Raw genomic sequence first — 22,330 nt, forward strand, 5'->3', positions numbered from 1 at the left:
AATTATTAACATCCAAATTATTAGTTGCACATGCTGTCATTATCTATTATAAAATCTATATAATTGGATTCTGATAATTGTTTTGAAAATTAAGATTGGTTTGTTACTTCTTCAAAAATGCCATAATAATTTTAATATTTATATATATATTCTGAAATTAATAATTATTGTCAAATAAAACTTAAAAAAGTGTTTCGTTGCATTTATGCCATTAGAACATGCAAGTTGCAGCCAAGTTGGAATAATTTGTCTCTAATTACAATATCATAGAACATTTGCACCAATAATAAGAAAGAGCGAAAAAAAAAACAAAATCATTAGACCATGGTTTGAAAATTTCTAGCTCTTTTTTGGGAAGAAGTTTTTTTATTCACTGAAGAGATTGCCACGAAATAGACTTAAAAATTTAATACTTCTTATTAATCAATATAAAAATCCTTATTCTTGGAGAAGTTAAAAAACTCTCCCATAATCTGTTTAAAATAATTTTTGTGCAATAGAATGATGCAGCATTACGGTATCTAAAATCCTGAAAAAGAATTGCGCGGAAAAGTATAAAAGGACTCATGTGACATTAAAAAAGTCTTACTCAATCACTAACAATTTGTGAATGCATCAGATAAAAAAAGAAAAAAATTATGGAAGCATGGTGTTACTCTTACCGAACCCACTCCCGCTATACCTGGAAAAAAAATTAGTGATATGTTGCATCTTACGTATTTATTTTTTATCAAATTATTTTCTTATTTAATTTTAAAATAAATTATTTTTTAATACATTAATAAAAGTAAAACACATATCATATTGTGAATGAAAAATATATAAAAAAGCTCAATGCATTCGTAGCACTAACAATATTCTCTTATGTGTGGTATCGGGCACGTGACATAGAAGTTTATATTTTAGAATTTTCAGATTATATTTATTATTTCAAAGACCATTATGATTATTTAATTACAAATTTGTCATTTAATTAAAATACTTATCATGAAAACTTATAAGATAACAATTAAATTTGATTTATTTATATGTAACCTTCCTTATTATTATTATTATTTTTGGAAACCTTCCTTATTATTCTCCCCATAGAATTCACATATTCTAAAACCTAAACCCTTGTCATATAATTTATCAGGCAAGAAAGACGTGTGTCAGAGAAAATGCTAGATATTGGGGTCCTTTGGTAATTTCAAGTGAACATAGACCAGTGCTGCTTTATGCTTTGGCCTATATAATGCTAGTATATGAAGTGTGTTGGTCACTGGGCGATCTTAGTTGATATTTGTAGTTCAAACTTCAAACTCTTGTTTTGGCCTTTAGGTTCTTTGTCTCTACTGCCATGGCGCTACGCTTGCTTTTTGTGTTGGGGATGTTGCTGCTGGTGTGCCTTTCCAAGGTACACTAACACTACTTTCATCAGCTTCAGCCATTTGAAGCTGAGGGTCATTTTATTTTCTTCTTAGTTTTCATCTTTTGGTGATTTGTCATGCAGGTTTCATCTGATCTGAAGATAGGAGAAGAAGTACTAGAAGAAGAAGAACTGCACTTTCCTGAAGAGCCAGTATGCTTTGAAAAATTAAAAATTATAGAATCATAGTACAGTATATGTTTTGTACTTTTTATTATAGGTCATGCTTATTTTATTTTACATGAGATAAATAATTTTTTTACACACATAAAAAAAATCATCATTTTTTTTTCTTCTTACGTGTGGGTCCTACTTATAATTTTATTTCTACAATATTTTTACAACATGAAGTAATTTTTTTTTTCTACAACATAACATAACAAAAGTATTTTCGATTTATTATTTGGTGAAGTGCTTATTATAATTAATGCTCTTTTTGGAATTCTCTCCAGCTTATTGTGAGAGGCGGGAACAGAAGGCTAATGCAAAACATAGGTAATTAATACGTAATCAGTAAACAAAAATATTGATTGGTGGGTTTTATTCAACTTTTCAGTTAGAATAATAATAAATGATTATTATTCTACTAGCTAGTTGGGACATTTAATTGTACCATATTCATTTTTTACTCATTGTTCTTTACATTGGAATAAAGAAATGAGAATTTTGATTCTATATATGTTTGGTACTACTGTCTTCTTCACTTCTCAGATTGTGGTGAGTTGTGCAAATCGAGGTGCAGTGTTCATTCGAGGCCCAACCTGTGCAATAGGGCATGTGGGACTTGCTGTGTGAGGTGCAAGTGTGTTCCCCCTGGTACCTCTGGAAATAGGGAGCTCTGTGGAACTTGCTATACTGATATGACCACCCATGGGAACAAGACCAAGTGCCCTTAGAGAAACAAACCCATGGGCCACTGGCCCAACTAAATTGGGCTGTGTTTCAAGTATACTGTGTTTGGGGATGTATGCGTAGTTTGGCAGTATTAATGTTTTATTTAGAGCTGTGTTTAAGTTTGTATCTTTGTCATGGTATGATTACAGAGATATGACTCGTATAAACTTTGTGCCTCTGTGTAATATGTAAAGATAATGTATTACTTTCTATTTCCACTTTAGTTAGTGTCATAATTCCAAATCTCTGTTTTTATAGCCTTAAGTGCGAACAAGTACCATGTATTGTGCCCTCGTCCAAAAATGGAAACATACAAAATGAAAGTTAGTAGTTTTTATAAAAGTATGGAAAAATTATTTGTTTTTTTAAATGATGTAATTTATATCATTGTACTCTGGTGGGATTTTTTTTTTTTTTTTTTTTCTCTCTCTCTTTCTTTTATTTATTTATTTTTTCATTTAAAATGACATAATTTTACGTCATTTAAAATGATACCTACTTTTTCTTTTTATAAAATCACAAAAGTATTTTTTTTTCATCCAAAGTGCGTCTGAAAAAAGTTCTGGTTTTATCACACTCCTGAATTTTTTTAATAAATTTTTTTGTCTCAATTGGAATTTTAATAAAATTTTGGAATTTCGTATATCTTCAATCTAACATAACTAGTTAGCTTATTTCCGAAGAAAATGTGAGAACAAATCTGTAAAGAGTATGAGATATTTGTAACGAGAAAGACCTTAGATAAAAAATAAAAATAAGTACAACTTATATGAAAAAAATTTAAAGTTCCAAGTAAATAGGTGTATATTGCATGTAAAGTGTTGATATAATTTTCCAAATTCAATAATATAAGAAAATTTTTATATGTGATAAAAAATTTCACATCATGTTAGTAATTCTTTTTCTTTTCTTTTTTTTAAATTTGTTTCGGGTGATCAAATAATAGTAATTTAGTGGATGTCAAAAATTGAGCAGATAAGACAAAAATATGTATTCAATTATTTTTAATATTATCTCTGAGAGAAATTTAAAATTTTAATTTGAGGACTCATTTTAAATTAAATTAATTACAAAACGATTAATCAATTGTAAATATTTTCAAATTTGGGACCAAATTTGGGTGATATTTTCAAAACGATTAATCATTTTTTTTCTTGCTTCGGGTGATGATTACAAATTTGGGACCAAAGAGTGCTACAAGGTGTCGTGGACCACCCCTTGGGACTGTCATCTAAGATGACTGAATACTTCTATTTTGGTCAGTTTTGCAAGTCTTCTGATTTGTGGGTCCTTCTCCTTGGCACACCAGCCGACACCGAATATGACGTTATTTTGTATTTATTATTTAAGCTCTCTAATTCGTAAACAGATTGGGATTATATATATGGAAAATAGTTTTTTCATTTTACATGAGAAAATTTTTTCATGCTACACTCATAATACATGAGTGGGTTCCATCTTGACTTTTTTGTTTTATCACTTTTTTGTGGATCCCACTCATGTATTGTATGTGTAACGTGAGAAAATTTTCTGATGTAAAATGAGAAAATCAATTCCCTATATATATATATATATATATATAGGAAAAATTGTTTATCCTTTTAAATGACACAACTTATATTTTTTTACTTTCACAAAGAGGTGGGATCTATACTTTTTTTTTTCAACTCTCTCTTCTTTTATCTATCTCTTTCTCTCTCTTAAAATGACACAATTTTACATCTTTTAAAATGATACACAATTTTTCCATATATATATATATATATGGGAAAAACATTTATCATTTTAGATCTTAACCGTTGATTAAAATACTTGATGGTTATAATATATTGAATCAAAATTATTAATTAATTAATAATAAGTTTGGCCCATTAAATTTGACCCAATAAATTATAATCGTTGATGGAAGAAAATCAACGGTTAGGATCTAAAATGACATATGGTTATATCCTTTAAAAGGATAGATGTTTTTCCACATTGATCTGGATAAAATATGATAGGTCCATCAAAGGCTAAAATCCATAGAGCAAGGCCCAAACCCACCAGGCTGAGGCGCGATGTCATCAATCGCGTCGCGCCCAAATCGTCCTTCAGCATAACTTCAGAGATAAGAAAGCAATCATAGGAACTAATAAAGATCAACCGCGCCATTGAACAAATAAACAGAAGACAACATTAGCTTGTCACCACTCTACCAAAATAGCTTGACATAATGAGATAAGGCTATAGAAGCACCAGCTGAACCTGCAGCCCAGGAATAGCCAATCAGAAGTCATACTACCTTCCTAAGGCGGCATCAGATTCACTATATAAACACACGGTACATCCTCAGGTATAATAATCTAATTCAATAAGAATACACATAAAACCTGACATTGATACCAACTTAAGCGTCAGAGTGTCATTGCAGGTACCCCCTAGTCAGGATCATCACGTCAAAGGTGAATATTACATCACCCATCATTTACAACTATCTCAAGTCCAGGAAACAGACAGCCCAACTCAAAGTCTTCTAACCTCAACCATGTGTGATTAGGCCGTTTACACTTTGGCCAGCCTATATTGTATTGATCTGATCATTGGCGCCATCTGTGAGAAATCTATCAATTAGAACCCATTCATTCACAATGAAAAAACATGGTTGATACCAGAAGCAAATCCCAGAACGGTTCCAAAGGGAAGCAAAAAGAAACACCAGCCTCCCATGAAAAATCTGCTTCGTCAGTTGCACCAATCTTCGTGCACCACGAAAATCCACCCACAACCCAACACTTGTTGAAACTTATTACTCATCAAAACAAAAAAATTGCCCAGCAGAATCGAGACTTAGCTCGATTAAAAAAATCACAAAAGGCTAGGGAGAAAAACCAGGAAAAAGGAAAAGAAAAACAAAAAGAAGCTGAAAAAAAGTTTGAAAATTTTGGCGAAAGTGAGTCAGGACATGAATATCCGAAACAAGATCTTGGACCCTCTGGTCAGAAAAAGAAAGGAGAAGAAGAAAAAGAAACCCATGAAAATTCTCAGGGGAATTCTAGGACAGTCTCGCGAGTCTTTCATCCCTTTACCCCATGTATCATGAGCGTCCCCATCCCCAGGGATGTAAAAATTAAAACCGAGATATAATGGAAAGGGAGACCCTCAAGAGCATCTGGAACAATTCCAGACAAATATGATGGCACAAGATGTTGCTGATCCAATAGCTTGCAGGCTATTCCCAACAACCTTGAAAGAAGTAACGCTTAGATGGTACTCCACTTTACCAACAAATTCGGTTCAAAGTTGGGAGGATCTAACCAACCAATTCCTTATACGGTTCGCAACGAGTAAGGCGTTGTATATATCCAAACACGCCTTAAAAATAGTACGACAAGGACCACACGAAACTGTGCGCGATTACCTTAATAGGTTTTTTAACGAAGCGCTCTTAGTAAGAGACCTAGATCCATAAGTTTCCCTACATCTCATCATAGAGGGATTGCTTAAAGGGCCATTCTCTATGTCCTTGGCCAAACAACGCCCACGAACCATAGAGGATTAAGAGAGCGATATGAAAAATTCATTAATCTGGAAGATTATAAACGATCGCGGGATACTTCTAGCATCAAAACAGAATCAGACAATTTCAAAAAAGATGTCCAAAAGAATTTTCAAAGACGATTTCGCGAGAAAAGTAAGTGGAAAAAGTTCGATAATTATTCTCCTTTGAACACATCCCGCAGACAAATCCTAAAGGAAGTCTTCCAAACCGGTTATATTTGCGTTGCTAAACCCCCACCATTGAAAAAAGGAGGACAACGTGACGAAACCAAATTTTGTGAGTTTCATAATGACACCGGTCATACCACTGACAAGTGCTTTGATTTGAAAAACACCATTGAAATACTTATCAGAGCAGGCAAACTCCAGGAATTCATTTCTACTTGCAGAGAGTTTAAGGCACAAAAAATGCGCGATCGAAGTCCTGATCACAATCGGAATCCTGATCGACAAAGGGCATATCCCAAGAGGGATTATAACCCTGCCAGAAATAACAATAATAGGAACGTGCGCGATGACCCCACTATAGACGTCAAGGAATTCCAACGAGGGATAGACAACAAGCAGCGCAACTGCATCAATTGCCCAATAATGCTGCCGGAGTGTTAGCCACCATTGCCGGTGGAACAGCCGGAAGAGGGGCTACCAGCTCACAACGTAAAAGACATTTAAAATCGGTCATGACAGTTCGCGATCATGCACAGCCATCTACATCCCGCGTCAAACGTCAATCCATCAGCTTTGACGATGATGATTATGGCGACATCATCCCAGACCCTGATGACCCGCTGGTGATTTTCGCTTACATGTCCAATCTCCAGGTAAAACGAATTATGATTGATAATGACAGTTCTGCTGACATAATCTTCTGTGATGCGTTTCACGCAATGAATATCCCAGAAGAACATTTAATTCCAGGTTGCACAGATTTGATCTGTTTTTCCGGTGAATATGTACAACCCAAAGGTACCATCGAAATGTGGGTCACCTTTGGGGTCATGCCTCTAGCTCGTTCTGTTAAAGTCTGCATATAACGTCATTTTGGGACGTTCCACCATTGCCGTTTTAAAGGCAATCATCTCTATGCCTCATCTTCTGATGAAATTTTGAGACTCCACTGGCGCTGTTGTTGCTATTAGAGGATATCAAAAAGCGGCACGAAGCTGTTACAATACTAGCTTACGAGTAAAGTCAGCAACTCATCGCGTTGAGAAAGGCAAGGCATCAATCAATATGACTGACTTAGACATGCGCGAAGATTTGCGCGATGCGCGACCCCAGCGTGATGGTGAGTTAGAAGATCTCCAACTTGGTCTGTTACCTGAAAATGTTACCAAAATTGGACGTCACCTACCAGAAAGTGAGAAAAAAGAATTGGCGGCGATATTATTAAAAAATAAAGACCTTTTTGCTTGGACAACATCTGATATTCCAGGAGTAGATCCTGATATAATATGCCATCATCTTACTCTTGACCCTAAAGCCAAACCAATCGGGCAAAAGAAGCGAAAAATCTCTCCTGAAAAATAACAGGTAGTTGATACTGAAGTAACAAAGCTTCTCGACGCAGGGATTATTAGAGAGATCACGTATTCCACTTGGCTTTCTAATATCGTGTTGGTCAAAAAAGCCAATAGGAAGTGGCACATGTGTACCGATTACACAGATCTTAATAAACATTGCCCAAAGGATTTTTATCCTCTTCCTACTATTGACAAATTGGTAGACAATTCTGCAGGATATCAAATTCTTTCCTTCATGGATGCATATTCAGGGTACAACCAAATCCCCATGTTCAAACATGACGAGGAAGCCACTGCTTTTATTACTGAAAAGGCTATTTATTATTACAATATGATGCCATTCGGTCTTAAAAACGCTGGCGCGACATACCAACAGATGATGAACAAGGTATTTAGCCAACAGATTGGTCAAATGCTGGAAGTATATATAGATGACATGATTGTCCAAACCATGACGACTCCACAACACCCTCAGGACTTAGAGCAAGTGTTTCAACAGTTGCGCAAGTATAAATTACGACTTAATCCAGCCAAATGCACATTTGGAGTTCCCGCTGGAAAATTCTTGGGATTCATGTTAACACATCGAGGCATAGAGGCAAACCCTGACAAATGTAAAGCAGTCCTCGACATGGCTATCCCTCGAAATATTAAAGAATTACAACAATTGACTGGAAGGATAACAACTTTAACTCGATTCATGTCTGCATCAGCTCAAAAGTCATTACCCATGTTCAAATTATTGCGCAGACAAACATATTTCAATTGGACTCCAGAATGTGAAGCAGGATTTACTGCTATTAAAGAGCATTTGGCTAATCCCCCAGTCTTGGTAAGACCACAACCTGACGAAGCCCTGGTCTTATACCTTTCGGTAAGTGGCGTTATCAACAGATTGAAAAAGTGGCCTTCGCGCTTGCGCAAAGATACCAGGGGTCAACAACCAATTTATTTTGTTAGCAAAGTCCCCCAAGGTCCTGAGTTGCGCTATCAACAAATTGAAAAAATGGCCTTTGTGCTTGTTATAATGTCCTGCAGGTTGCGACATTACTTTCAAGGGCACACCATTAAAGTCAGAACTAATCAGCCACTTAGACAGGTCTTGCGTTAACCTGATCTCGCGGGAGGAATGATTACCTAGTCAATAGAATTATCAGAATATGACATCGTTTATGAACCACGCCAGATTATTAAGGCTCAGGTATTAGCAGATTTTCTTATAGAAATGACGTACTCCCAACAAATTCAGCCAGAAGATGATTGGATAATCTTCGTTGATGGATCTTCCAATCTCAAAGGAAGTGGGGCAGGAATCATCATTGAGAGTCCTCAAGGCGTAATTGTGGAACATTCTATCCATTTTGGATTCAAAGCCTCAAATAACCAAGCTGAGTATGAGGCAGTTCTGGCTGGACTAGCGATGACAAAGGACTTAGGAGCAACAAAAATAATCTTGAAAAATGATTCACAATTGGTGGTCGCACAAGTGCAAGGAAATTACCAAGCAAAGGAGAATCTAATGGCAAAGTATTTGGATAAGGTACGTTTGTTGTTAGTTGATTTTGAGAGTTTTAAAATTGAGCACATCCCAAGAGAGAAGAACGCCAGACATGTATCCTATCTAAGCTCATTAGTACTAAAGTCCTTGGGAATAATGGATCTGTCATTCAACAAAGTGTCCCAACCCAAGCATTGTGATGGCCATCACCAAGCACAAAGCTCATCCCTCTCACGATGCAGAACACATGATAGATGATGATGAGATACAACCAAATGATACAAAAACTTGGTTGACTCCAATTTGGAACTATTTGACTATAGGAATAGCGCCCTCAGAACCGCGTTCAGCTAGGAAGCTAGCGCGCAAGACTTCATTTTATACCATCATCAATAACCAGTTGTATAAAAAAAGATTTTCTTCCCCAATGTTGAAATGTTTAGACCCACAACAAGCCCAGTATATCATCACTGAGGTTCACGAAGGAATTGGTGGTCACAACATGGAGGGAAAATCTTTATCCAGAAAGTTACTTCGCGCAGGGTATTTCTGGCCCAATATGGAAAAAGACTCTAAAAAGCACGTGCGACATTGTGTCAAATGCCAAGAGCATGCAGACTTACACCATGCTCCTCCTAAGGAATTATCTTCACTCTTATCCCTATGGTCGTTTTACCAAAGAGGTATGGATTTATTAGGATCGTTTCCAATTGCGGTAGAAGAAGTAAAATAGTTAATAGTCGCGATTGACTACTTCACCAAATGGATCGAGGCTGAGGCTTTGGCCACAATATCAGCTAGCAAGATCCGTCGATTCTTTTATCGCAAGATCATATGCAGATTTGGTCTCCCTCATACCATTTTTACTGACAATAGAACACAGTTTTTGGATAAAAAGTTCAAACAAGTGCTTCAAGATCTACACATCAAACACATGTATACATCCGTTGAACATCCACAATCCAATGGCTTAGCTGAAGCCGCGAATAAAGTTTTAAAATGAGGGATGGAAAGAAGATTGGAAGCAGCAAAAGGAGACTGGCCGGAGCATTTGGATTATGTATTATGGGGTTACAGAACTACTCCACACTCAACCACTGGTGAAACTCCATTTCGCATGGTTTATGGGAGTGAAGCAATGATCCCAGTTGAAATTGGAGAGCCATCTTGGAGAAAGATGTATGCAAGAGAGGAGAACAATTCTGAGGCATTATTACATAACTTAGATACAATCAAGAAAATGCACGAGATTTCTCACATCAAAGAAGCCGCGTTAAAACAGAGAATAACAGCGCGCTATAATTCAAAGGTCATTAAACGAAGTTTCAATGTCGGAGAATTAGTCTTGCGCAGAGCAGATATTGGCAATAAAAATGCACGCCAAGGTAAATTGGCTGCGAATTGGGGAGGGTTATATCGCGTCCAAGGTAAGATCGAGAAGGGCGTATACGTCATTGAGATGTTATCTGGACTCACAAGTTCACGTACATGGAACACAGATAAACTCAAAATATTTTATAGTTAAGTCCTTTCTTCAATTCAATATATGTATTTTTGTCTATCACTACATGCAAATAAAGCTTGCAGGTTTATAGATGATCATATCATTCATCGTGCATAACAAACAACGCGTAAAGGTTAAAACTTCCTTCAAGCGTGATGAAGCAAAAAGGAAGGTAAAACCTTAACTGGTTAAAACTTTCATGAAAAAAGAAGAAGGTAAAACCTTAACTGGTTAAAACTTCCTTCAAGCGCGATGAAGAAAAAAAGAAGGTAAAGCCTTAACTGGTTAAAACTTCTTCTAAGAAAAAAGAAGGTAAAACCTTAACTGGTTAAAACTTCAACCAAGCGCGATGAAGAAAAAAGGAAAGTATAGCCTTAAATGGTTAAAACTTTCTTCAAGCGCGATAAAGCAAAAAGGAAGGTAAAACCTTAACTGGTTAAAACTTCCATGAAGAAAAAGAAGGTAAAACCTTAACTGTTAAAACTTTTTCCAAGCGCGACGAAGAAAAAAAGAAGGTAAAGCTTTAACTGGTTAAAACTTCCTCTAAGAAAAAGGAAGGTAAAACCTTAACTGTTTAAAACTTCCTCCAAGCGCGATGAAGAAAAAAAGGAAGGTAAAACCTTAATTGGTTAAAATTTTCTCCAAGAAAAAGGAAGGTAAAACCTTAACTGGTTAAAACTTCCTCCAAATGCGATGAAGAAAAGAGGAAGGTAAAGCCTTAACTGGTTAAAACTTCCTCCAAGAAAAAGGAAGGTAAAACCTTAACTAGTTAAAACTTCCTTCAAGCGCGATGAAGCATGAAGGAAGGTAAAGCCTTAACTGGTTAAAACTTTCTCCAAGAAAAAGGAAGGTAAAACCTTAATTGGTTAAAACTTTCTTCAAGCGCGATGAAGCAAGAAAGAAGGTAAAGCCTTAACTGGTTAAAACTTCTTCCAAGAAAAAGGAAGGTAAAGCCTTAACTGGTTAAAACTTTCATGAAGAAAAAAGAAGGTAAAGCCTTAACTGGTTAAAACTTCCATAAAGATGAAAGAAGGTAAAGCCTTAACTGGTTAAAACTTCCTTCAAGAAAAGAAAGAGAAGAAGCACGAGGAGGGTAACAAACCCCCAAAGGTTATAACCTTCAAAAGGTTGATGATGGAGCAACCTTTCTTGCCTATGGGAAAACGTCATATGTTAAAAAGGTACGATGGACGTACATTATTTTAATTTGATACTCCTATATAGATATTGAAGTTATTTAACAGTGAAGATAAATTCTTTGATATAAACCAAGGTTGATTAACTATCATCCTGTGTGTTGGCCTATCCTTATTCTGAAATAGTGATATAACAGATCGCGACATAATATATCTTATGATAAAAATTTTATGAGATAAAAGGATAATTTCAGGAATGAAAAAAGATACAGAAGTTATGTTTATTGTACCATGGGACAACCCATTTATAGACCAATTCTTCAACAATAAAAATATTTCAAACTGTTTGAATAGACATGTCCTGGGGATCTTCATTCGCCACCCCAAGGTCCTCATCTTGGTTTGCTGGCACAGTTGTCTAGGGCGGAGTCTCCGTGTCCATCGCGCTAATCAAATCCACCAGCTCTTCTTCATTATTATCATTCAAAGTCATCAGCTTTCCATCTTTGATGAAATGAAGATAATGGACGTTATCCAACTTCACAGTTGGATTGAAGAGACGCACTTGATTAAGGATATTCACATAGGTCCCCTCGGCCTCTTTCTCAACTAAATTTTGATATTTTTGTACCTCACTCTTCAAATGAGTCTTTTCTTCTTCCAGAGTATCAACGCTAGCCTTAAGATCCATGACGAGCTTCGAGAGATTAGTCTTCTCTGTCTTCAGTTCTTTATGGCTTGCTTTCAACTCCTATAATTCCTGCGCAATTTTGGCGTGATCATCTTCGGCCTTTTTTCTCAAATTCTTCAAACTCAGCGTGCAAAATAGCCTTCTCACCCTTCAAATCTACAATATGTTCCTTAAGATAAGAAATCGTCCCTGCCACACAGAAAATACTACGTTAAGGGTCAGGGCAAAGTTTTATACACGAAAATGACATATAGTGATACTTACCCGGCACAGACATGATGTGCTGGTTGGCAACACTCAGCTTCCCCACAGCTCTCAACCAGTTATCCATTGGAGTGTCTTCAATTAGCGGGCCAATTTCCCTGCCTTTCGCGAACAAGTCTGCGCTAACCCCCCAACCATCTCCAAAGTAAGTTGAATCCAGAAAACCTGCATCAGTCTCTGTAGACTTTCTCTTCTATCCCCGCAGTGAATGAACCGCTTCTTTATTTTTTGGAGAAGGGGAAAGGGTAACTACTGTTGGTCCCGGTGACTTCAAATGCGCGGCACGATGACTGGACTCGGCACCAGAAGGAGAGGCAGTGGCTGATGGCATTGTAGGGCCAGAGGGGGTGGCACCCTCAGCAACTCTGATTGCCGCTATTACCTCTAATTTTGATAAAGTGGCAGCCATCGCGCTATCTGGAATACACAAAACATATCACATTAGAAGATAGATCCATATAAGTAAAGATAAAAATTCACGACATAGTGAAGCAATCAATTCATAAACTATTTACCCAGGAAAACTCCAATGTCAACTCAGTGTATTCATTCAAGATAGTATAGGTGCTCAGATAACCAGTGTCTGATGTTTCCCGTGCAATCTTACACAAAATTTTCACGGTATGCTGTTCGTAATCATTCAAATCTTCAAAATTATAGTTCAACTTATGATCCTCTGAAGGATGTTGTGTCCAATATAGAAGGAAGATAGGAGTATTATCTTCTTCATTCAAGAAAAAAGCTTGGGAACCTTTCGCTGGGTAAATCTTGAAGAAATCTATGGTCCATTTGTTAATATTCCTTAGATAGGAATTGCAGAATTTATGCTTGGAATTTCCCCTGAAAGAAACCCAGCTAGAACGCGGTCCCAAAACACTAAACAGACACAGGAAGGACTCCGGGGATTGAAATAGGTTATATGCTTTACAAACCATCTCATATACCTTAATAAAACCCCATGCATTTGGAGATAATTGTGCAGGAGCCACATTGATATGAGCCAGTAATTTACAGACAAAAGATGAAAAAGGCAGACGCACGCGTATCGTTAGGAAGAAGTAGGCATAAATCATCATGAAGTGTCTGGAAAAATTATCAGCGTGCGCTGAGCATACTCGTTCGTTTAAGGGAACGACATCTAACTCCCATTTTTCATCTTGTGATTTGTTTGCGGTAAGATGGATGACAACCTTCAATTCTTCCAACTCCTCTGGTGAACTATATATAGTGACAGTGTCTAAAACAATGTTGGATACCCAATCTAGAGCCTCTTCATCTCGAATACCACGCTTACCTGATCCAGTTGCCTCAAGATCAAGCTTTTGCTTCTTCTTTTTACCAGTTGCACCGCACCTAGCCATGATTTCTTTAATTTAAGGCGAGATGTTCAGAAGAAGAGAAATTAGTAGAGCTAGAAGAAGTCGACGAGGAACTAGAAAATGAAGATTTAAAGTTGTCAAAGTTTCATTTTTTATACGGGTACCCAGCTGGATAAATAACATTTAATGGTAGAGGACTTGGACTCTTTCGGTTTGACTGATCGCGCGCGGTAGAATGTGAAGTATTGCACGATGAAATGGAAGGAGAAAAATCAGAGTCTAGGGCATTAACAGGGGTACGGCCAGACCCAGAATTCGAGGAGGAATCACTTGATATGAAAATAGGATTTGTCATTTTAGGGAAAGATTTTGGAAAATGAGATGAACTTTGTTGCGACAAATTTCTGGTTATCCCGCGATTAGGATTCCGAGACGAAGATCCAACTTTAAAACATCGAAAAGAAGAACCACAACCATTCAAATTAACTTTCTTCCAGGGGCAGCACACTTTCCAGTTAGCCACAACTCCCCGGTCCCTAACGACCTCGACCTAGGTAAGGACCTTGGTGGAGGACTAATGGAGCCAGACCGTTCGACCGTTCTAATAAAATTCACAAATTTGCGATTATCAGACATGCCCAAGCTCAAATACAAGAAAAAACGCAACCATACAACAAGAACACGAGGAATAAAAAAAGGTAGAAATATACATGCGTTTTATACTTCAACGAAATGAGAGTGGAAGCAAGACGTGTCAACACACCGAAAAATATCACCGGCGAAAGAGCATTAGAGAAGAAAACCTTTTTGGAAAGAGGGTGAAAGCTTAGAATGATTTCCCTACAACTAAAAAGCTCAGTACAAATATGAAAAGTCACCACAAGGAAACCTAAAGGGTTAAAACGTTTTGAGTTAAGCGGATTAGAAGGAGGGTACGTGGGCAGAAGGTAAATTGATTAATATCTAAAACGTCCCACGTTAGTCACTAATACACCCACGTAATTACGATGGCATTTAATGCCTCTGACAGTTAAACATCTAATCAACCGTTCTAAGCGGCTGAGTAAGGATGATTCTTCGGCGTGACATGGGCGACATCGAGTGAGCACAACAAAGACTTACCGCGCCTGGAAAATATATATATCTCCCAGCTTTGTAAATACCAAAGTTGCGAGCTAGGGGGCAACTGATCTGGATAAAATATGATAGGTCTATCAAATGCTAAAATCCATAGAGCAAGGCCCAAACCCACCAGGCCCAGAATGAGGCGCGATGTCATCAATCGCGCATTAGAAGGTGCGATGTTACCATCGCGCCCAAACCGCCCTTCAACATAACTTCAGAGATAAGGAAGCAACCACAGGAACTAATAAAGATCCACCGCGCTATTGAACAAATAAATAGCAGACAACACCAACTTGCCACCACTCTACCAAAATAGTCTGACATAATGAGATAAGGCTATAGAAGCACAAGCTGAACCTGCAGCCCAGGAACAACCAATCAGAAGTCATATCGCCTTCCTAAGGAGGCATCAGATTCACTATATAAACACAAGGTACATGCCCAAGTTTAACAATCTAATTCAGTAAGAATACACATAAAACCTGACATTGATACTGACTTGAGCGTCATAGTGTCATTGCATTTGCAGGTACACCCAGTCAGGATCATCGCGCCAAAGGTGAATGTTACATCACCCATCTTCTACAACTATCTTAAGCTCAGGAAACAGACAGCCCAACTCAAAGTCTTCTAACCTCAACTGTGTGTGATTAGGCTCTTTACACTTTAGTCAGCCCATATTGTATTGGTCTGATCACACACACACACACATCCATGTTAAATACTACATAAGCTTTTTTCTCATAAGCATACATATTTGAACACACTTTTTATGAATAAAATGTTCTCTATCTAAGAAGTATTCAACCCAAAAGGACCCCTGTAGATAGCTAAATCTAAATGTGATGGTACTTGGCCCCATAAAATTACATATTTAAATGTTTATTCAACAAAGAAGCAAGGACTATATTTCGGATAAGAGTAAAGTTAGCTCCTCATCAGACACATTAACTTGGACATAAGATCCCAATGATGCAGCAAGTTTTGTAGCTTGTGTTCATCAACTTATCCAAATCGATTTAAATCGCGGTGATTAAACTGAAAAATTGATAACCAAATAAATCAAAAACCAAAAACAAAAAAAAAAATCACAAATTTTAATTGGATTGGATCGATTTTCGGATTGGTTGATAAAAATCAATCCAATTCAAACCAATCCAATATATTAATTTCCCTCTACCTACTAAGGTTTTTCCCCAATCATAGCCCAAAAATTTTTAAACTCAAGACTCATTAACAAATCAGCTAAACCCAAGAAAAAGTTTAATCACATCTTATCAACAAAATTTCATTTACGTAGAGCTTCATATCTCATTGCCAAAAAAAAAAAAAAACTATATATTGTTATAAAAAAAAAAACTATATATTGTTATCAAAAAAAAAAAAAAAAACTATATTATCATTTAATGATGCTTTTGTATTTCAATTGTTTTTTTTACAAAATTAGTATATATATATATATAAAAGATGTTATTTGCACAATAATTATGAAAAAAAATTTAGAATTTTCAAAAAATTGAAAATTGATCCTATCCAAACCGAAAAAATTGGATTGGATCGGATTAGAGTTAAAAAAAAAAATCCAAACCGAATGGATGATTACACGATCAAATTGAAGGATTAGATCGGATGATTTTTGCTTCCAAAATCGATCTAATCCAGACCGCGAGCACCTCTAATATTTATCACACGCACATTGTATACTTCAGCACTAGATAATATAAATGTTTATAATCAAACGAAGATAATATCTGACTTTACAAAAACTTGCTCTCCTCTGCACACAACGACATAGAAGAAAGAATGGTTTTTTCTCTGAGATTCCCCACAACCTGAAGGTCCTGAACAAGTGGAGAAAAAGTACACAATTTGAATCAAACCCATTTATACTCTCAAAATTGTCATGCAAATACTACAAATCTTTTCCTTTTATTCAAATTTTGAATGCCCGAGAAAGAAAATCTTTTTGGTTAGCTTTTAATTAGATGCAAGTATTTTCAAAAATAAAAGATGCAAGTATTTCCAAAATTTGTGTATAGATCAAGCATCCAAATTTTAACTAATTCAGTGACTAAGATTTTTATGTAGGAAAAATAGAGATAAAATTGAAAAATTAGTTTAAATTTCATTGTTGTTAAAGGTAGACTTGAATAGAAAAAACTATAAGAGGTAAGTGATGAAAAAAACAAAACAAAACCATAAGCGGTAACCATAAAGGGGTCTTAAACTTTCTCTCACACACACAAAACCATAAGCGGGTAACCATAGTGGGGTCTTAAACTTTTTCACACACACACCGATAAGACATATAACTTAAGTTTACTAAATAAAAAATTTGTAAATATAACTTTTTCCATATATATATATATATATATATATATATATATGTGAATATTTTTGATTCTAGTGTAGAATTTTTTTTTCTATCACGAGCACATAAAAATAAGTGAATTCTACTAATATTTTTTCTCACTTCTCTTTATAATAAGATCCACACACTTTTATGTGAGTGTGACAGATAAATTTTTTCTGCAACAAAAATAGAAATATTAAACCATATATAAATATAGAGTTTAAAGTTTCTAAAGTTACTTTATATAACTTTAGCTATGTTTACCTTACTACAAACAAAAAAGTGTGTCAGACTCATGTTTTCTTTTTCTATCTCTTCTCTTCATTTCATATGGGTCTATATGATCTCCACACACTTTTTTGTGTGTATTTTGATGAACGTTAGATAAATTTATATAAAATAACTTTACATACATACAATATGCAATATGCTTAAAAACACATGTTTTTTTAGTGTTCATACCCAAGTTTAAACCGAGTCTAACACCATCAACCCCAATTTCAAAACCAATTTGCAGAACTATTGGTCTCCTAAGGTCTCAAGGCCACCGCCCCTTACACTATCTAGTACATACATGCACCAGTCGTAGCTGTGGAGGCCATCTCAGATGGCTACGGTGAAAGTGGGTTCAAGCATATGCTCCTAGCGTGGAAGCATACCTTGATTCCTATAAATCAGTTGGTTCCAAAACATTGGCAGAGCTTATATTGAAGCTCAGAGACTCGTTATCTCCTGTCAACTGGATCATATACAATTCTATGCTTCCTTGGGCACTTGCTGTGGCCTGTGGCCAAACAGTTTGGCATCTATGGAGCTGTATTCTTGACTAGTTCTGCTACTGCGTGTTCTCCATATATTAAGCATAGGGATGCCAATGGTGATAGTGGAGCAATCAGCCTACAAATGCTAAGCTTGTAGAAGAGTTATGGAGAGTGGGATCAAGGGCTGAAAAGGAGTGTATAATAGAAGTAGTGGATGGAGTAAAAAGTGAAGATATTTAGAGAAATGCATCTTAGCGGAGTGAGTGCTGCAAGAGTGGCAAGACTAGGTGGGTTGAGACAAAATATCAGCGGGTTTACAAAGATTTTTATAACGGGTGTGGAGAAATAACTGATACCTACCAGCAGAGGTAAATGGATGCACACAAAAATGCATGTATAACTCTTGTATGTTTATGTTTGTATATGCAAAATAAACTTTACACTATCTCTACGCTGTCTCAGTTGTGATAAGTATCAATCCATAGATATTGGTAATTCAGCGAATGCTAGTTTCATGTAACTTATGTAATACAATCCTGAAGAATCACCTAGGACTTTATGGAGATTAAAGGATGAAAGAATAAGAAACAACGTACGTACAAGCATATTTTATTTACACTCCCATCTCTTATGCAAGATCCGTTGACAGCAAAATTTGAAAAAGGTTATCAAATGCATATGCCGAGGACCACGTAAAATGCTGTGACACCAATCTATAATATTGGCTGCTTTTTGTAAATAAGTATATAAACATCTGCTTCAGAGGACGAGGATCAAATTTGGTAACAAATCATATAATGAGCCTTTCGAAGTTTTCATCACAGTTGGATATTATGAAAATTTACATCTTGCAAGCATTGCTGTCTTTGCATACTTCACCCTGCAAACGTAAATAATACAAATCAGAACCAAGTACTACTCATACTTTTTATTGTTAGGTATGTTAAAGTGAATCTGAAAAATATGTGTCAGAAAAGCTACTTACTAACAATGGCCCGAACTAATATTTGAATGGAGTCAGATTATTCAAGAACTCTTAACATTATGTTCATTAATGTACACCATATTTAAGCATTTTTCAGAGTTGTACGAAGCATTAGATTAGCTTTGATGAAATAGTTATCTATGTTTCCTCACAACTAAGTTATGCATTAAGTGCTATTTCTGTTCAGTATAATGAGCAAAGTCAAAATGATAAAAGTCTTTAATTTTTCCTAAAAATAAAAGGGATGCAGACTACAAATCAATGCAATGGGTCATGGTTCGTCTCAATTATTCTAATGTATATGATTTCAAATAATCTCATTATTATCCAACTCTGAAATTTCTTTCCTTTTTAACATTCCTTTCCATCTTCCGTTTTCCTGATCTATTCTTCAGATACATTCTATGTTGAATTTAACATGAGGCTTTATGCAGTTGAGTATTACTACCTTCTTCTTTCGAGCTTCTAATATTTCTTCTATAGGCGGCCGTCCTGGAAACCAAAAGTGGACAAATAACGTATGAATTTAAAGAATGTTAGCATAACCATAGAGGCAAGTCTTGCTCTCAAGTAGTGGAAATTATAGGCTCATAAATGATTATCCTTAAAAATGAAAAATGCAACTAAAAGTTATAGTCTTCACTCATTGATGAACGGATTTTGTCATCAAGTGTGAGATTAGAGGATAGCCTATCACAATAACTCTGCTTCCCAGGCTCATAATGTGGCTACATCATTTCAACAAAATAATAGACTACACATGACTGCATCAGTCCAACTAAAGTCAAAACATTATCTTAGGTGTTACTTTTATACATTAAACAGTGACAATATAGCTACAACGAAATTTTAGTGCAGAATTATAAATGTGTGTTGCTTTTACCTGTAATTTGAAGACGGTATTTAGCCCAAACACCATATATGGAATCAGCAACTTTTGCAATCTGTGAATGGTGTTTTCCTCCATTAATAACATAATACATAAAGAAATAAGCTATCTTTTCTGCAGTTTCTCCATGTTGGATAGCAACAGGATAACAAGTCCTTCAAAAGTACGATAGGAAGACTTACTGGTTCATATTTTGTAATGGCATAAACCCAACCAAGACCCACTTGTTCATATAATTTCCTAAATGCCTGCAAGATGCCTCACCAACATCAAACACATGCAGAAATACGCATACACTAAAATGTCATTGCAAAGAAAAGTAAAATAGAGTTTTGTATTGGAAAAAGTAACAAATTGTACTGTATTAAAGATGAAATTGGATATTGATATTTAAGTCTTAGTGGTAGTTTGGTACTACACTATAATGCACATGTTGTGATTGAGAATGAACTATGAGGATTGTGTACCTGTAAGTGATGTTTCTAAAATCTCAGTAATTCCATAAAAATTTCTGAATTTAGAACTTAAACTAATGTGAATATTCAAAAGCATTCATATCTAGATCATGATATTATTGAAACAGGAGCAAGAGAAGTGGCAATAATTATCCTAGGTTAGAAATGAAGATCAGGTAAGAAGCCATACTTCAACATCCGTAACCACAGTTCCATCTGAGAGAATAGCATGAATTCTTCCCATAACCTAAAAGGGGAAACAAACAGTCATTGTATTGTATCTCTAAGCACATGCAAGAGTTGCTTGAAACCTCAGATATCTATGCACCATATAACATCTATCAACTAGCAAATTGCTTGTGGAAACATGTCTTCACTAGTAAGAATCATCAAATAAAATAACCACTTTCGTTTGAGGTTCTTAAAAATATAATGAATTAAACAAACAAAGGCCTAGTAATTGAAGTGTGAAACCCAAAAATAAATAAAATAAAACGTATGAACGAGTTCAATAGAGTTTGTCATCACTCATAATTAATTATAAGAGAAAATTATCATTAAGTAAAATAACAGAAAAATTGGCATAGATCAAAGACCATAGAGTAGGGACTAACAGTTTCATAGTCAAGGCCCTGATTCTTCTCGGAAGAGTAATCATCTGAGCTTATGTCAACAAACTTGATTGTGCCGTAACTCTCATTCCTCTCTCTTAGCATATTCACCTGACATAACATGACAAGTGACAACAAAATGCAAAAGACACCATCAATGACATGACACAAGTTATCTATGCCAAAAGAATCATGAGAAGCAACACTTTTTTATTAGAATATAGGTGAACCTCGCGCATGCAAAGCGGGCAATCTCCATCATAGAGCATTTTAATCTTCCAATCTCTAGAAAACTGTTCTTCCCCTTCTTTCTTAGAAATTGCAGGTTCCACAGCAGCTTCACTAATAGCTCGAATGTGGCATTGAGACCCTGCAAGCAAAAGACAGAAAATTAAGCATATGGCGTTCAATTTGTGTGCATACCCAAAACGATTAAAGGTCAAAAGAAAAATCTTTTTACATTGTTTTGAGTAGTAAGCCAAAAAAAAAAAAGAGTAATAATAATAAGAATGAAATTGGAAAGATAGAAAGATGGGTGTACCAGGTTTGCGAATAGGGTGTGGTAAAAGAGCATTGGGGTGTGGATGATGTGGAAGAAGGTTATGGAATTTGAGAGTAAGATTGTGGTGTGGAACTGAAAAGAATGAAGGGATTTTGGGCCTTGAAATACGTGATGCAGAAGCAGCAGCACCTGCTGTGACTCGTAAAGCCATTCCTTTCTATGGGGTTTTGGTTTAATCGTGAATTGCAGTTGTTACAGATGGTTTCTGTTGAAAACTTGAAATGAAAGAAACCAGACACAATATAGTTAAGCTCTTCATTCTTAACCGCAACTGCTTACAATACGTGGCAACTTCAGCGTCACCCAAATTCATGACACTGATTCTCCTTCAAGCCACGAATTTGGAAGCTGAAGCCAACTCTATCTCTCTCTCTCTCTAAGGCTCCTTTTTACTTAAAATATTAACGTTTCCATACATTACTTTTTAAAACTTCATCAATAAATTAATTTTCGATTATTATATTATTATCACATTACTCTTTTACAAAAAATTATCAAATTAAAAAATACTTGAAAACCGATTAATTATATAATATATGATCCTTTTTCTATAAAAAAAAAATAAAATTCTCAAGAAGTTATTAAAAAAAAGATTTTTTAGCCACAAATTAAATTAATCAAACACAGACTTAGCTCTTTAAAGATCTAATGTAGTAACATTTACATGACGAATTTACGAATTGATTTCTGTATTTAAGATATTAATTTAATAATAAAAAATATTTAGAAGAAAAATGTGATGCAATTTAATTTTTTAAGAGATTAGTTTGGTAATAAAATTTTTTGAAACACTAACATGCATGGTGACACCCTAC

At 35.6% G+C, this 22,330-nt stretch overlaps 2 protein-coding genes across 2 annotated transcripts; one reads left to right on the forward strand and one right to left on the reverse strand.

The window, feature by feature from the left end:
* The first annotated feature begins 1,309 nt into the window (after positions 1-1,309).
* On the forward strand, positions 1,310-2,339 carry LOC133312463 (snakin-2-like). The gene is made up of 4 exons (XM_061513662.1): positions 1,310-1,396; positions 1,493-1,561; positions 1,861-1,903; positions 2,120-2,339. The coding sequence occupies exons 1-4, from the start codon at positions 1,340-1,342 to the stop codon at positions 2,302-2,304; spliced, it is 354 nt and encodes a 117-aa protein (XP_061369646.1). The 5' UTR covers positions 1,310-1,339; the 3' UTR covers positions 2,305-2,339.
* A 16,123-nt stretch (positions 2,340-18,462) lies between these two features.
* LOC133312459 (uncharacterized protein At5g50100, chloroplastic) lies at positions 18,463-21,748 on the reverse strand. The gene is made up of 8 exons (XM_061513659.1): positions 21,495-21,748; positions 21,184-21,323; positions 20,957-21,064; positions 20,533-20,589; positions 20,070-20,135; positions 19,882-19,942; positions 19,447-19,490; positions 18,463-18,893 (listed from the first exon to the last, which is right to left on the reverse strand). Exons 1-8 carry the CDS (start codon positions 21,664-21,666, stop codon positions 18,855-18,857), a joined length of 687 nt encoding a protein of 228 aa, XP_061369643.1. The 5' UTR covers positions 21,667-21,748; the 3' UTR covers positions 18,463-18,854.
* Between the last annotated feature and the right edge of the window lie 582 nt (positions 21,749-22,330).

Source organism: Gastrolobium bilobum, unplaced genomic scaffold (genome assembly GCF_033153095.1).
Source record: "Gastrolobium bilobum isolate Gb01-03AN ecotype WA unplaced genomic scaffold, APGP_CSIRO_Gbil_v1 utg1409, whole genome shotgun sequence".
Classification (NCBI taxonomy): domain Eukaryota; kingdom Viridiplantae; phylum Streptophyta; class Magnoliopsida; order Fabales; family Fabaceae; genus Gastrolobium; species Gastrolobium bilobum.

Excerpts from the sequence above, each read along its gene's own strand:
- LOC133312459 (XM_061513659.1), bottom strand. The coding sequence starts at position 21,666 with ATGGCTTTACGAGTCACAGCAGGTGCTGCTGCTTCTGCATCACGTATT. Across the intron at positions 19,943-20,069 it reads CCATTACAAAATATGAACCA|ATTGCAAAAGTTGCTGATTC; the intron begins GTAAGTCTTCCT and ends CACCATTCACAG. Across the intron at positions 18,894-19,446 it reads TAGAAGCTCGAAAGAAGAAG|GGTGAAGTATGCAAAGACAG; the intron begins GTAGTAATACTC and ends TTACGTTTGCAG.
- LOC133312463 (XM_061513662.1), top strand. The coding sequence starts at position 1,340 with ATGGCGCTACGCTTGCTTTTTGTGTTGGGGATGTTGCTGCTGGTGTGC. Across the intron at positions 1,562-1,860 it reads TGCACTTTCCTGAAGAGCCA|CTTATTGTGAGAGGCGGGAA; the intron begins GTATGCTTTGAA and ends AATTCTCTCCAG. Across the intron at positions 1,904-2,119 it reads AAGGCTAATGCAAAACATAG|ATTGTGGTGAGTTGTGCAAA; the intron begins GTAATTAATACG and ends TTCACTTCTCAG.